The sequence below is a fragment of the Ictalurus punctatus genome, chromosome 26, assembly GCF_001660625.3.
Source record: "Ictalurus punctatus breed USDA103 chromosome 26, Coco_2.0, whole genome shotgun sequence".
Taxonomy (NCBI): domain Eukaryota; kingdom Metazoa; phylum Chordata; class Actinopteri; order Siluriformes; family Ictaluridae; genus Ictalurus; species Ictalurus punctatus.
The window spans coordinates 2,480,392-2,495,353 of record NC_030441.2 but is presented as its reverse complement, the minus strand read 5'-3'; the positions used below and the strand labels follow the sequence as shown (position 1 = coordinate 2,495,353).

At 41.6% G+C, this 14,962-nt stretch overlaps 1 protein-coding gene across 4 annotated transcripts; it reads right to left on the bottom strand.

Annotated features, from left to right (window-relative positions):
- Nucleotides 1–1,719: 1,719 nt before the first annotated feature.
- Nucleotides 1,720–12,551, bottom strand: ube2f (ubiquitin-conjugating enzyme E2F (putative)). 4 transcript variants are annotated; one of them, XM_017457820.3, is made up of 10 exons: nucleotides 12,326–12,548; nucleotides 9,972–10,114; nucleotides 8,168–8,197; nucleotides 3,805–3,870; nucleotides 3,493–3,560; nucleotides 3,286–3,356; nucleotides 3,012–3,069; nucleotides 2,730–2,762; nucleotides 2,470–2,532; nucleotides 1,720–2,341 (listed from the first exon to the last, which is right to left on the bottom strand). In XM_017457820.3, the coding sequence occupies exons 2-10, from the start codon at nucleotides 10,087–10,089 to the stop codon at nucleotides 2,291–2,293; spliced, it is 558 nt and encodes a 185-aa protein (XP_017313309.1). In that variant the 5' UTR covers nucleotides 10,090–10,114; nucleotides 12,326–12,548; the 3' UTR covers nucleotides 1,720–2,290. The 4 variants fall into 4 exon arrangements, with proteins under 4 accessions (XP_017313309.1, XP_017313310.1, XP_047007364.1 ...); XM_017457821.3 differs by lacking the exon at nucleotides 12,326–12,548 and adding an exon at nucleotides 12,280–12,315; XM_047151408.2 differs by lacking the exon at nucleotides 12,326–12,548 and adding an exon at nucleotides 12,132–12,259.
- Between the last annotated feature and the right edge of the window lie 2,411 nt (nucleotides 12,552–14,962).

Below are 14,962 nucleotides of genomic sequence, written 5' to 3'. Positions count from 1 at the left end.
ATGTCTCTCTCCCTCGCTCTCTCTCCATCTATCCATCTCCATATCTCTCTTTCACTCACTCTTTCTCTCATCTTTCTCTCTCCATCTCACTTTCTATCTCCATGTCTCTCCCTCGCTCTTTCCATCTCTCTATCCATCTCCATATCTCTCTCGCTCTTTCACTCACTCTCTCTCATCTCTTTCTCTCTCCATGTCTCTCCCTCACTCTCTCCATCTCTCTATCCATCTCCATATCTCTCTCACTCTTTCACTCTCCATCTCTCTCTCTCGCTCTCTCCATCTCCATATCTCTCTCTCTCTCTTTCACTTTCCATCTCTGTCTCCATCTATCCATCTCCATATCTCTCGCTCTTTTTCACTCACTCTTTCTCTCTCCATCTCTCTCTCCATCTCGCTTTCTCTCCATCTCTCTCTATTTCCATCTCTCTCACTATCTCTACATCTCTCTATTGCGCTCTCTATCCATCTCCATATATCTTTCACTCACTCTCTTTCCATCTCTTTCTCTCCATCTCGCTTCATCTCCATCTCTCTCGCTATCTCTCCTTCTATCTCCATCTCTCCATCTCACTTTCTATCTCCATCTCTCTATCCATCTCCATCTCTCTCGCTCTTTCACTCTTTCTCTCTCCATCTCTTTCTCTCTCCATCTCACTCTATCTCCATCTCTCTCGCTATCTCTCCATCTCTCTAACGCTCTCTATCCATCTCCATATATCTCTCTTTCACTCACTCTTTCTCTCTCCATCTCGCTTCATCTCCATCTCTCTCCATCTCACTTTCTATCTCCATCTCTCTATCCATCTCCATATCTCTCTCGCTCTTTCACTCTTTCTCTCTCCATCTCTTTCTCTCTCCATCTTTCTCTCTCCATCTCACTCTATCTCCATCTCTCTCGCTATCTCTCCATCTCTCTAACGCTCTCTATCCATCTCCATATATCTTTCACTCACTCTTTCTCTCTCCATCTCGCTTCATCTCCATCTCTCTCCATCTCCATCTCTCTTGCTCTCTCTCCATCTCTTTCCATCTCCATATATATCTCTTTCACTCACTCTCTCTCTCCATCTCTCTCTCTCCATCTCGCTTTCTATCTCCATCTCTCTTGCTATCTCTCCATCGCGCTCTCTCTACATCTCCCACTCTATCGCTCTATCTCTCTCTCCATCTCACTTTATCTCCATCTCTCTCGCTATCTCTCCATCTCTCTATCGCTCTCTCTCCATCTCCATATATATCTTTCACTCACTCTCTATCTTTCTCTCTCCATCTCACTTTCTATCTCCATCTCTCCAGCGATCTTTCCATCGTGCTCTCTCTCTCCATCTCCCATTCTATCAGTCTATCTATCTCTCCATCTCTCTCTATCTCTCCATCGTTCTCTCTCTCTCTCTCTCTCTCTCTCTCTCTCTCTCTCTCTCTCTCAGTATACATACAAATCCAACAGGGTCCAATAATGATACTTAATAATACCCAACACTCAGGAATACACTATTTCAAAGCGAGATAAAGACTTTTGTATAACTGTATAAACTTAGATATAATTCTTTTGGGTGGAACAGAATTAATTCTGAATTGAGAAGAAAAGAAATCATGTTAGTTTTTGAATAATGACCAAAATAATATCAAATTTAAAAACCCCCACAGATCCTGAATCTGACAGGAATAAAATACACGTTGCGGAGTTGAAATAGTCTCTTTACTCAAGGCAGAGGGATCTGGGAACTGGGGATTGTGGCTTTATTTATCATGCACAGATCAAGCAAAGTGTAGACTCCAGACTTGGTGTAGCATACTGTATGTTTCCTTGTAAAAATTAGCATCAGTCGTGGAAATTACTGCTGGACGTCAGTAATGACATAAAATAACAAGGAAGAAAGAAATCGGCGCGTGCGGGCTGTTATTAGTAGGGCAAGATCACGTGAGGGAACACAGAGCGCTTATCTTTTTACAATCAGCTTGAATCATTTTATTATTATCATCGTTATCACCACCACCATCATATTTTTTCTTCTCTTTTCGTGAGCTGTGGATGACGCAGAACCAGCAGTGGCAGCGATTGTGGGCTTCCGCAAATCAGCCCTGAGCGATAATTTAAAAAGGAAAAAAAGGAATCCCAAATACCCTCCCACATCAACCACCCCCACCCCCACCCCTCAGTTCATGCTGAAGATTCGAGATCCACAGAATCCTTCTCTCATCTTCCCGTTGTGTAAATGCTGCGGGATTTTTCAGCTCGGCGGGTCTAGGGGCGTAACCGTGAGCGGCGGCATGTACGGCGTACAGTGCATCATCTTGCATAGCTTTTGATGAAGTCCTGCACTTTGCACCTGAAGTCGTCCTGGAAGAGAAACATCAGTTACAAGAAAAGCGACGCTGAAACCCTGAAACTGAGGTCATGCTAGCGTTAGCTCTCTCGCGTTCTTAGAAATGTCAATAAGCGCGTGTCTAAGCGTTCGAGCCGTTCACCTTATCCCGTAAATGGTGCTCCGCAGCATCTATGTTCAGTGGATCGTCAAAGTTCAGAAGATCCTGTGTGGGGGGGGGAAAGAAGGAAGGTTTCATTTGGGAATCCATTTTGTTCGTTGTTTTCTGGTCCAAAGAAGCTACATGATACGCTGAAGAGCTCGTTCATGAAGCTTCTGGACTAGCCGCTAGTTTACAGGCCTGGCAAAAAAAGCTTCGGTACACATACACACTACACATGAACAAAAGGGGGTGACACTTACAGTAAATAGTGAATTCAATCCCCATACCACATCCTGCAGGAGAAAAGCGTTACACGTTAGCGCACACTCGTCATGCTAACGAGAAAGCGTGAACTGTTCATTCATTCCGATGACATCGGAAAATTTTAAGTTACAGCGTCACCTTGGACTCGCGCTGGAAACGTCTAGAAACATCTGGTCTTGGTCTGTTGCAATGTCATGCGCTACGTAGCATGATAATTTGGTCTGACTCTACGTCGGAGGCGTAAATTAGAAAAGAAAGTGTGTTCGGGAGTGCTGTACCTTTAACGTGCGCGTCGGAGCCCACCCCGTGCCGTCGATCGAATGTTCGCGCAGTAAGCTACAACAGAAATGATTGGCTCACTTTAGTCACAACTACACATCGAGTTAGGCAGTTTCTTGAGGATGATCTTGAGATCACCGTCATCTAACGACACTAACCTGCGTTTAGACGACAGTAGATAATCACAAATACATTCGGAACTAACATAGGAATAATAATAACTAGAAAATAATGAGACGCATACAAAGCAAGCAATGAAATAAATAACGTTACCTCAGACAGATCTCCCCCGTCTCGGCAATGTTTGGGTGCCATATTCTCGTCAAGCACTTAACTTTAGGAGGCTGCGTTGTTTAAAAACAGACAAATAAATACAAAAATAATAATTTGACAACGTATTCTTGAATGAGAGGAAATGATTTGCATAACCACTTAGAGCAGCTTCTAAAAGTCAGAATGCGTGCATCCACAGGTACTTACCACCATGTTATAGGCTTCAGGAACATCTATTTCAAATTGAAACTTTCCTCCAAGATAATATCCTTCATCTGTGGGGAAAACTCACAAATAAAGCACTTATTTTTATACCTTAAACCCGCCTGACGCCACTCAAAAAGCATAATACAGCTCAAACTCGTCGACTTCCATTCACTGCTTAATTTAGGCAATTCCGAAGCTAAAGTTATTTCCGTCCAAGTCCTGCAGGACAAATGCTAACAATGCTAGAGGAATCCAGAAGGGTTCAATTAGCATTAAAAAAAAAAAAAAAAAAAAACATTTAGTCACATTTACCTGGAGAAATGGTGAGCTGAAAGTGATGGAGCTTGTTCACATCAGGAAACAGGACCTTACAGCTATCTACAGCAAGAATAAGACTTTATTTTAGCATTGTATGGAGTAAGGATGTATGTTTTAATGTATAACAAATGCTGCCCCAAAAAAAAAAAAAAACAAATACAAAGAATGAGCCCTGTTTTGAAAAATCTGGAGGAAAATGGCTTCTCTACATTTTTTTCATAAACCCCCAAAAGCGAAGAACTGTTTTCAAACCAAGCAATTAGACCTTTGCACCGCTGCTGTGTTGTCCGACGTGTAATCTCAAACTACCGACAGAAAATAAAAGGGTTGTAAGTGCAACTAGACTTCCAGAGGAAAGACACTGTGCTCGCAAGGAGCTGAAAGTGATGGAGAAGAGAAAAAAAAGGTAGAGGAAGAGAGAGAAAAAGAAGAAAGAAAAAAGTGACCTTGTGACAAGGTCCAAAAACGACAAAGGAGAGAGAAAATAGAACAGTGGGGGAGAAAGAAAGACTCCCAGAGCTGGAACTGAGGGTGAGACCTTACAGGTATCCATCTAAGCTACCTTACATGTATTGTGTATCTTGCCTTTAAATTCTTTGTAGCTGTTGAGATAGAGCCATGTACTGGTCCATTTGGACAACAATGTGGTGGTGAGATGAATCAATTACCAAGGCAGAGCAAAGTCAAACGGCACTCGCTGCCTTGGGACCACCAAGGGACAGGAGGCATGTGGAGCCCCAATGTGTGTTAAGAACAAATCAACCGGCTGGAACTGAAGGCAGTCTACCTAGCCCTGAAATTCCTCATATGAGTTCTGAGACATAGCCACATACAGAGAGGGAAAAAAGTATTTGATCCCCTGCTGATTTTGTACGTTTGCCCACTGACAAAGAAATGATCAGTCTATAATTTTAATGGTAGATTTATTTGAACAGTGAGAGACAGAATAACAACAAAAAAATCCAGAAAAACGCACGTCAAAAATGCTATAAATTGATTTGCATTTTAATGAGGGAAATAAGTATTTGACCCCTCTGCAAAACATGACTTAGTACTTGGTTTAAAAACCCTTGTTGGCAATCACAGAGGTCAGACGTTTCTTGTAGTTGGCCACCAGGTTTGCACACATCTCAGGAGGGATTTTGTCCCACTCCTCTTTGCAGATCTTCTCCAAATCATTATGGTTTCGAGGCTGATGTTTGGCAACTCGAACCTTCAGCTCTCTCCACAGATTTTCTATGGGATTTAGGTCTGGAGACTGCCTAGGTCACTCCAGGACCTTAATGTGCTTCTTCTTGAGCCACTCCTTTGTTGCCTTGACCGTGTGTTTTGGGTCATTGTCATGCTGGAATACCCATCCACGACCCATTTTCAATGCCCTGTCTGAGGGAAGGAGGTTTTCACCCAAGATTTGATGGTACATGGCCCCGTCCCTCGTCCCTTTGATGCAGTGAAGTTGTCCTGTCCCCTTAGCAGAAAAAAAACCGCAAAGCATAATGTTTCCACCTCCATGTCTGACGGTGAGGATGGTGTTCCAGGGGTCATAGGCAGCATTCCTCCTCCTCCAAACACGGCGAGTTGAGTTGATGCCAAAGAGCTCCATTTTGGTCTCATCTGACCTCAACACTTTCACCCAGTTGTCCTCTGAATCATTCAGATGTTCATTGGCAAACTTCAGACGGGCATGTATATGTGCTTTCTTGAGCAGCGGACCTTGCGCGCGCTGCAGGATTTCAGTCCTTCACGGCGTAGTGTGTTACCAATTGTTTTCTTGGTGACTATGGTCCCAGCTGCCTTGAGATCATTGACAAGATCCTCCCGTGTAGTTCTGGGCTGATTCCTCACTGTTCTCATGATCAATGCAACTCCACAAGGTGAGATCTTGCATGGAGCCCCAGGCCGAGGGAGACTGACAGTTCTTTTGTGCTTCTTCCATTTGCGAATAATCGCACCAACTGTTGACCCCTTCTCACCAAGCTGCTTGGCACTGGTCTCGTAGCCCATTCCAGACTTGTGTAGGTCTACAGTCTTGTCCCTGACATCCTTGGAGAACTCTTTGGTCTTGGTCATGGTGGAGAGTTTGGAATCTGATAGATTGATTGCTTCTGTGGACAGGTGTCTTTTATACAGGTAACGAGCTGAGATTAGGAGCACTCCCTTTAAGAGTGTGCTCCTAATCTCAGCTCGTTACCTGTATAAAAGACACCTGGGAGCCAGAAATCTTTCTGATTGAGAGGGGGTCAAATACTTATTTCCCTCATTAAAATGCAAATCAATTTATAACATTTTTGACATGCGTTTTTCTGGATTTTTTTGTTGTTATTCTGTCTCTCACTGTTCAAATACAACTACCATTAAAATTATAGACTGATCATTTCTTTGTCAGTGGGCAAACGTACAAAATCAGCAGGGGATCAAATACTTTTTTCCCACACTGTACTACTCCATTCAGACAACGCAGGCAAGGTAAAGGTGCGCCTCTCTGCCAACACCAAATAGACTCACTGTGGTTCTGGGTGGAGCTGAAAAGTACGCTAGATCAGGACAGACTACCCTACCACAGACCTTACTGTACCGCGTATGCATTTACATTTACGGCATTTAGCAGACGCCCTTATCCAGAGTGACTTACATTTATCTCATTTATAGAACTGAGCAATTGAGAGTTAAGGGCCTTGCCCAAGGGCCCAACAGTGGTAGCTTGGCAGTCTTGGGGCTTGAACGTCTGACCTCCTGATCAGTAACCCAGAGCATTGAACCACTGAGCCACCACTGCCTCATGCACTGATTTTGCAAACACTGGACAGAATTCAGCAATTAAGCCACAGTCTTGCTTCTGGCACCAAATTAGCCAGTCAGACCCTGGTTTCTAGGCTTTATTCTGCTCAGACTTGTGGGCTCAAACCTTGACAACTTCCTCCCCAAATAGATCTGTTGTCCCAAATGGATGAAATGATTCAGCACCCTCGATCAAGTCCCCTGCACCTGTAGGTCTTTCCACTCAGAACAAAGTCCAGGTTGAGGACTGTAAACCGTTCCACAAATGGTTTTCAGCCCATCATTTGGATCCAGTGCACTGCCCAGTTACTAGAGCACCAGCCTTCCTACAGGGTCTGCTAGACAGCCCAAATCAACACTAAAAACCTTTGCGGTAGCCATTGCAGCACATCATGGCACTGTAGATAGTGTCTCTGTGGGGCTTGTAAGCCTATCGCAACCTTTCTAGAGGGAGCAAGACACCTTCGTCTGCCACTCCCGGGGATCATCCCCTTTGTGCTCGACTTTCTTAAGGCTTCTCCTTTTGAGCCCGTGCAGGATGTTGAACTGAACAAGTGTCTCTGACGGCTTCTCAGTTAGCCAAGACCTCGGAAAAAAGATTGAACGAACTGCAAGCCCTGGCAATAAGCTCATCTTGTATGCATTGGTGACCAGATGACTCAAGCATGAGCTTGTGGTCGAACCCTGGGTTCATACAAAGGTCATATCACCTTCTTTAAACCAATTGGTTGTCTTTGCAATGTTCTATCAAGCTAAACCTGCAGCATTATTTCCAGTATACACCCTATGGTATTAGTGGACCAGGGGGAAGACCTGAGGATCTCCCCTGTCTAAACAGAGGTTGGCCCACTAGGTGATGGACATCAATTCCATGGCCTACAACCCCAACTATGGCTTTCGCCTTACCAAAGAGCGTCTCCTTCTCGTGGGCATTATGCTCCAAGAAGTCTAAACTGTTTTTACCAGGCTGTCATCACGCACCTTCTCCAGGTTCTACAAGTTTAACGCCACAAGGCTCAGTGGTGTAAGTTTGGCAGGCATCTCAGAACACCCTTCCAAGTGGATTTGTTCCTCATAACATTGTGGAATACCTCATCTTGGTGATATTCACCACACCTGGCCATTAGAAGGGGTGGACTAGAGTGTTAGTTTCGCATGTAACTCTTGTTCTCTGGAAACCGCTGGATAACCACCCATTGGAAGCAGCACCAGAGGAACTTGTCCAGAAGGTTTCAGGTAAAGATGGTTGTATGGCAACAGTACTTATAACAAATACTACGGTCATTTTGAGACTTTGTTGGAAGGTGATATTTATAATTAACAATCTGTAGTTTACCTGCTTTGTGACTAATGTGTGTGAAGCACTCCTGGGTATTTGAAGTTATTCCAACCCTTGCATTGTGAGATTAGTCGTGTCTTTCTCCATTCTTCGTTTGTTTATGTTCAACTACTGAAAAACTCTCACCGTATCGCTGTCGGCTAGACATGCAACCCGTATTTCGCCTCGTTTGTAAATCACTTTGCAGAAAAGCGCCTGGCAAATGAATAAATATAAATGTAAATGAATGGGTTTACTCACTAGGAAGATTTGCCTCAAGGTCTGCAACTTCTGCACACAGAAATAAAAGCGGAGAGAATCAATTTCAGTCATGTGCAACAAACAGATTCCTGTTCAAATGGGTTTTTGCTTTTTTTTGTTTTTTACAAGCTTCTGGGTAAATACAGATGATCTTCACAGTCAAACAACGAGAAGCTTGAATTAAACACCATTTAGCAGAACTGCGTTATACGAGACACTTGTAAAGATCCCGAGTAAATTGAACAATTTTCGGCCACGCTGAGTGCGGTGGGAGTTCCTGGTAAGTAACTGGTAATGTTATTAAGGCATCTGCTCATCTTTAAATAGAGCTCCTTCTCCTAGCCACCACATGATACACATGCACTATAACTCAGGCTGACAGAGCTACAGTGGATCCAAAAAGTCTACACGCGCCTGTGTGTAAAATGGCAGGTTTCTGTGATATTAAAAAATAAATAAATAAATAAATGAGACCTACATAAATCATGTCAGAACCTTCTCTCCCTTTATTGTAAAATTTGATCTTATTAATTAAAGTAAAGAACAACAAGGATCATTTTAACCACAAATAAAGTTCCTATAGGAACTCTCTTTAGGAACTCTTCTCCTGACATCCACAAACAGCTTACAAAGCAAGTACGGGATCTCATTGAAAAATATCAACCAGGAGAGGGTTACAAAAAAATATCAACAAGTGGAGAAAATATGGCACACGACAGTGAGACTACTGAGAACAGGACATCCCTTTGAAATTGATGAGAAGATCAGGAGAAAACTGGTCAGCGAGACTGCTGAGGCCTACAGCGACATTACAATAATAGCAGCAATCTCCCGAATTCTTCATATCTCTGGGGGTAGGTGGGGCAAGGCGGAAGCCGTTTTAAACAAACAAACAAACAAACAAATAAATAAACAGTATTCATCCAACCTCCCAAAACCATGTGGAATAATGTGTTATGATCTGATGAGACCAAAGTAGAACTTTTTGGCCATAATACCAAAACATATGTTTGGAACAAAAAATTATTATTATTATTATTATTTTATTTTTTTTTAGAAATAACCCAAAAGAACACCATCCCCACGGTGAAGCACGGTGGTGGCAGCATCATGTTTGGGGCTGTTTTTCTTCAGCTGGAACTGGGGCTTTAATCAGGGTGGAGGGAATAATGAAGAGCTCTAAATACTTTCTACTGTCCCGTCTTCTGCTAAAACACTTAAGATGAAGAGGAATTTCACCTTCTTCCTTCCCTTTCTTTCTTCCTTCTTCTTTTCTCTTTCTATCTTTATTATGTTCCTCTCATTCCTCATTTTTCTCTTTCTTTCCTTTATTTCATTATTTCCCTTCTTTCCTTCCTTTTCACTATGTTCTTTCTGCTTTGTTTTTCTCCTTCATATTTTATCACCATAACCCCCCCCCCTTTCCCCTTCTTTTTTCTTTCTTTGTTTCTTTCAGTCTTCCAACTCCTTTTCACCCTTTTCTTTCTTCCTTTCTCGTTCTTTCTGGCTCTTAAACCAAGGTGATCTTTCCAGGCAGACGCGGAGGCGAGCTTAGAAACTAATCAGGTTAGGCCTCATAACGGTGAAATATTGTTTGGAGTCGATCACAAAAAGAGTCGATTCACTGCCTCACTGACTCCAAACACCGAATACCAAGAGCCGACCTTAAAGCTTCGGAGTCGATTTCCAAGCACTGAAAATGATTCACCTCACACACAAAGTGAATTGAACATCCAAGTGGTTCGGTTTGCGAGACAGAGACTGGAATTTATTTCGAATTTGACAGGAACCAATCAGACAGTACCTTTAATAAGAAGTCGGTCTCGTATGGACACTCTGTGTGGGGCGTCGCTGGGGCCGGACGCCATTCCGCTCGCTCGCACGCCCTCCTCCTTCTTCAGCTTACTCGCCAGCGTCAGCATCGCTGACTCTCTCACACACACACACCTGCACAGAGAGGATTTAAACACACTGTGACACCAGGAGTGATGACAACGTGATTCTCTCTCTCTCTCTCACACACAAAGGTGAAAGTAAATTTAACACAATGATATTGTTGCATTATTATTATTATTATTATTATTATTATTATTATCATCATCATTATGGGCCACGCACTGTGTGGCGGCTGTCATTACAAGCATGACCTGAGGGTATCTGCGCAGTTTCAGCGCAACGCCACCTAGTGGTCACGAGATATGAAAAACGCATTATTTTGCTCATTTCACAACAGGTTGACGAAAAATCACGAGACTTCTCTCGTTAGATTCGGTACGGCATACCGAGTCAAACAGTACACATTTTTCCCTAGTCGGCCATTTTGAATTTTGTGGAAAAAATGCTATATTTTATGAACGCATTGGCGTATTGTTATGAAACTCAGTACGCATCATCAGCACTGTTACTTCCCAGGGGAGAAGGGCTCTTGGTCGCTTGTTAAGTTTTCTTTTCGCTCATTACTTGCCTTGTTTCTGCCCCTCTGACCCTAGACAGCGGACGCATGTAACAGGCACCATGCCCTGAAGCTACTCAAGAAGTTTCGAGACAGAGATTCCATAAGTCATGCCAAGAACAATACCGATAACGTCACAGACGATCGAACTTGCCGTCCGCCGTTTTGACTTTCGTTGAAAACCTTCGTTTTAGGACTCCTCCTAGACCGTTGGCCCGATTTTCACCAAATTCGATTCGGACTATCTTCAGGCCATGCCAGCCAAAAGTTATCGAAAGCTTTTTAATAGACCAAACCGTTCTCATTGTAACGCGTCAACAATAATGACGGCATGATGCCAAACTGAATCTGAGGCTGTATCTCGGCAACACTTCAGCATATTCACAACAAACTTTATGTGTGGCATCGACACCCCACCCTGACCAGACCACACAATTTTGGTGGCAGTGCCACCTATTGGTCAAACATAAGCAATTAAATCATATACAACAATAGGTTGTATTTATGACTTATCAACCATTTTGCTTAAAATCATAAACAAATGTCTAAAATTGCTCTTTTTTTCCCTGCCATGCTTGTTTAGCTCATTCGTGCTTGGCCCCTTAATTGGTGCTTGCAGCTATATTTACTATTATCATTATTATCATCATTATTATTATTAGTGTAGTACTTTCTTTTCTCCTTCATTTCTCTCTTCTAAAGCTTTCTTTTTCTCTTCCTTTCTTCTTTAGCTCTTTCTTGAATCTTTTTCTCTTTTCTGTCCTCCTCTTTCTTCCCTTTTTCTCTTTCTTCTGCAGTGCTTTCTTTTCTCCTTCATTTCTTTGTTCTACTTCCTTTTTTGTTTTTCTGTCTTTCTCTTTTTCTTCCTTCCTCCCTTCTTTCCATCCATCCATCCATCCCCCCCATTTCTTTTTCTCCTTTTACTCTCTCTTCTGTAACATTTTTATTTTCTTTCCTTCCTTCTTTCTTTGTCTTACTTCCATAATTCTCTTTCCTTATTTAGCTCCCCCCCTATTAAAATCTCTCACACTCCTTCTTACTTCATTCCTATTTCATTTTTCTGTCTTCCTCTTTCTTCTTTCCTTCCATCCATCTTTTTTCCACATTTCTCTTTCTTCCTTTTACTCTCTCACTCTTCTGTAACATTTTTCTTTCCTTCCTTCCATAATTCTTTCTTTCCTTATTTACTTCTTTCTTTTCCTTCCTTAAAATCTCTCTCTCTCTCTCTCTCTCTCTCTCTCTCTCTCTCAATGATCTCGCTGTAATCCGTTCTTTCCCCGGTCTTCCTTCTTTGGTTTTCTTCCTTTCTTAATTCCTCATTTCTTTCCTTTCTCTGTATTTCATTCCTTCCTCGTTTCTCTTTCTTTTTTCTTCAGGAAAAAAACCCTGAGCTTTCCATTTTAATAAGTGCATGAGAGTGATTAAGAGACAACAGAGTGATGAGAGACAGCGTTTCTGTAAGCCTTATCTTTAAATGTTAAACAGACATGTTGACAGTTTGACAGGTCGCACCGCTCAGTTTAGCTCAAACAGCTTCACCGGTTAGCTTAGCTTTCCCAAGAGGACGAATTTCATTCACTCGGGTTCCTCAAAATCAACCCACAATAGAACTCCAACCGTATTTATCACTAAAAATGAAGAAAAACACGCTATAACACACCATAACAAGAGTGTTCTCGAGCTGTTAGCTCTCAGCGCTAACTTACCTTAGCTACCTACTGCTAGTGTCGGAAACAGAGAGGGGAAAGTGTCCGTGTTACACCATAATTCAGCCCGCAAAAAAATAAACCTACGCTTTTACAAAGTTACCATGATAACAAAAATGACGCTTTTTAAAATTCTCTTATTACTACTAATAAATGCAGGGGGAGGAACGAAGCTTTAACTTCGCAAAACACCTCCGGCAGATGTTAATTGCGGAAGCGGTGCACTAACCACCTCCGACTGGAAACATGCAGAACTATAGTTAGTTCCGGTTCTGTTTTCGATCCAACAAAACACAATATATGTGTTGAGATATTTATTAAACGATTTTTTAAAAAATATTTTAAAAATTAGTTTATTCATAAATCAAACAAAGAAACGTTTAATAAGCGATAGCTTTATTAAAATGCACGTTCAGAATAATTCCAGCTGTGATAGATGACTTAAACAGCAGATGGCAGTATGGGACTCTGAAAGCGCTTCCAAAATGGCGGCATATTTCCCACATTCAAACACGACTTGTTTAATTTGTATTTAAAAAATCCTCACAGGTCTTTAATCTTAATCCTCGAATGTTACGGTTCCTTCCTTCCTTTCTTTCTTTCTTTCTTTCTATCTGTCTTTCTTTCTTTGATGATTTCATCTTGCTTTCTTTCATCCCTTATTATTTATTTATTTATTTTCCCATGCTTTCTATTTCTTTCCTCATATTTTCTTTCTTTTCTTGCTTTCTTTCATCTGTCTTCATTTCTTTCTGTGCGTCTATCTTTCTTTGATGATATATCCTTGCTTTCTTTCATCCCTAGTTCTTTCTTTTTTCTTTATTCTCACTTGCTTCCTTTATTCTTTCTTCATATTTTCTTTCCTCTTTCTTTCTTTCTTTCTTTCTTTCTTTCTTTCTTTCTTTCTTTCTTTCTTTCTTCATACATGGCTTAAACAGCAGATGGCATTATGGGACTCTGATAAAGCTCCCAAATGGCTGCACATTTTCAAATTCTAAACACGACTTGTTTGATTTGTATAAAATCCTTCCAGTTTATGGTTCTTTGGTTATTTGAGGTTGGGTTTGGAGTTTGTACTTTCTTAAGAGGTAACCGAATCACATCATCATCATCATCATCATCATTACTCGGTTAAATTTGCACAAGAATCAAAATGGAGAAATTGTTTAGTTTTGTTTATTTGTTTGTTTGTTTGTTTGTTTTACAGTGTTTAATCAGCAGATTGTCAAAGTAGAGTTTTTCATAAATGAGAAAATCCAGTGTGACAGACAGTTCAGAGCGAGAGTGTTAATTATTCCACAGTGACTCATCTCGTCCGCAAGCTAATCCATCAAGCTAGCTTCAGTGTGGACAGTTTATACTGAAGGGTCATGTGATGTTAAAGTACATCAATCACACACACACACACACACACACACACACACACACACACACACACACACACACACACACACCTTGTTTTATGCATCACCAGAAAGTCATTAAAGTAAATGTGTGCTATACTTATACAAAACAAGATTAGAGTCCAGAGGTCAGAGGTCATTGATATAAGTGTGATGTGATGTAATTTAGAGGTGAGAGTCACTGAGAGTGTAAATCCTAACACAGTGTAATCTTCTGTGTTTATTACTGGCATCATACTGCTTTCTTCTTCCTCTTCTTCTTCTTGTTGTTATTGTTATTATTAGTTGTGTAGTGTGTAGCTGTGTAGTGTGTAGTGTGTAGTTGTGTTTTGCAGTGTTTAGGTGTGTATTGCAATGTTCCTAGCTGTATAGTCTGTATAAGTTTTTGTACAGTGTGTAGTTGTGTAGTGTGTGTTGTGTAGTTGTGTCTTTTGTAATATGCATAGCTGTGTAGTGTGTGTTGGTCTTTGAACAGTGTGTAGTGTGTATAGTTTTTTTGCACAGTGTAGTTGTGTTGTGTGTGTTGTGTATTTGTGTGTTTTGTAATATGCATAGCTGTGTAGTGTGTATAGTTTCTTGCATAGTGTGTAATGTGTAGTTATGTGTTTCAGTTATTGTGTGTGTGTGTGTGTGTGTGTGTGTGTGTGTGTGCGACACCACATTTTAATTTCCTGTATCAGCTCCTCCACACGTCTCCTCTGTAAATAAAGCTGATGGAACAGATCAGATCAGGTGGCTGCCTTCAATACGCTGCTAAACGTGGAAATATGACAAGAGAGACTGCAGTACAGATGAGTGTGTGTCGGGCCAACAAGTTGTGTGTGTGTGTATGTGTGTGTGTGTGATGTAGTTTGGCGGTGTGTTGTGTTATTTGATGTATTACTGTTATTTGTTATATTATTTCTGATTTAAGGCGTCATAGAACAAAGGGTAGTGTGTGTGCGGTTTTGTGTGTGTGTGTGTGTGTGTGTGTGTGTGTGTGTGTGTGTGTGTGTGTGTGTGTGTGTGTTTGTGTATAGGCATTGTTTTCGGCTCGTAGGACGTATCCAGTTCAGCGTCCACTGACACACACAAAGCCACAGTATCATAAAGTGTGTTGGCAGCTTTAACAGCACAGAAACGCAGCCGCATGTGAAATGAGCGCCATTGATTGTCCATCGATTCGGATTTTTTTTTCTCCATGGGTCTCTCCAGATTAGCGTGCCTAATGTGTGTGCACGAGGGTTAAACACAC

Bases quoted from the DNA above. Each gene is read 5' to 3' on its own strand.
- ube2f (XM_017457820.3), bottom strand. From the start codon at position 10,089: ATGCTGACGCTGGCGAGTAAGCTGAAGAAGGAGGAGGGCGTGCGAGCG. The intron at 8,198-9,971 runs GTACTGTCTGAT...TTCTGTGTGCAG, and splicing joins AGACCGACTTCTTATTAAAG to AAGTTGCAGACCTTGAGGCA. The intron at 3,357-3,492 runs GTAAGTACCTGT...TAAACAACGCAG, and splicing joins CTGAAGCCTATAACATGGTG to CCTCCTAAAGTTAAGTGCTT.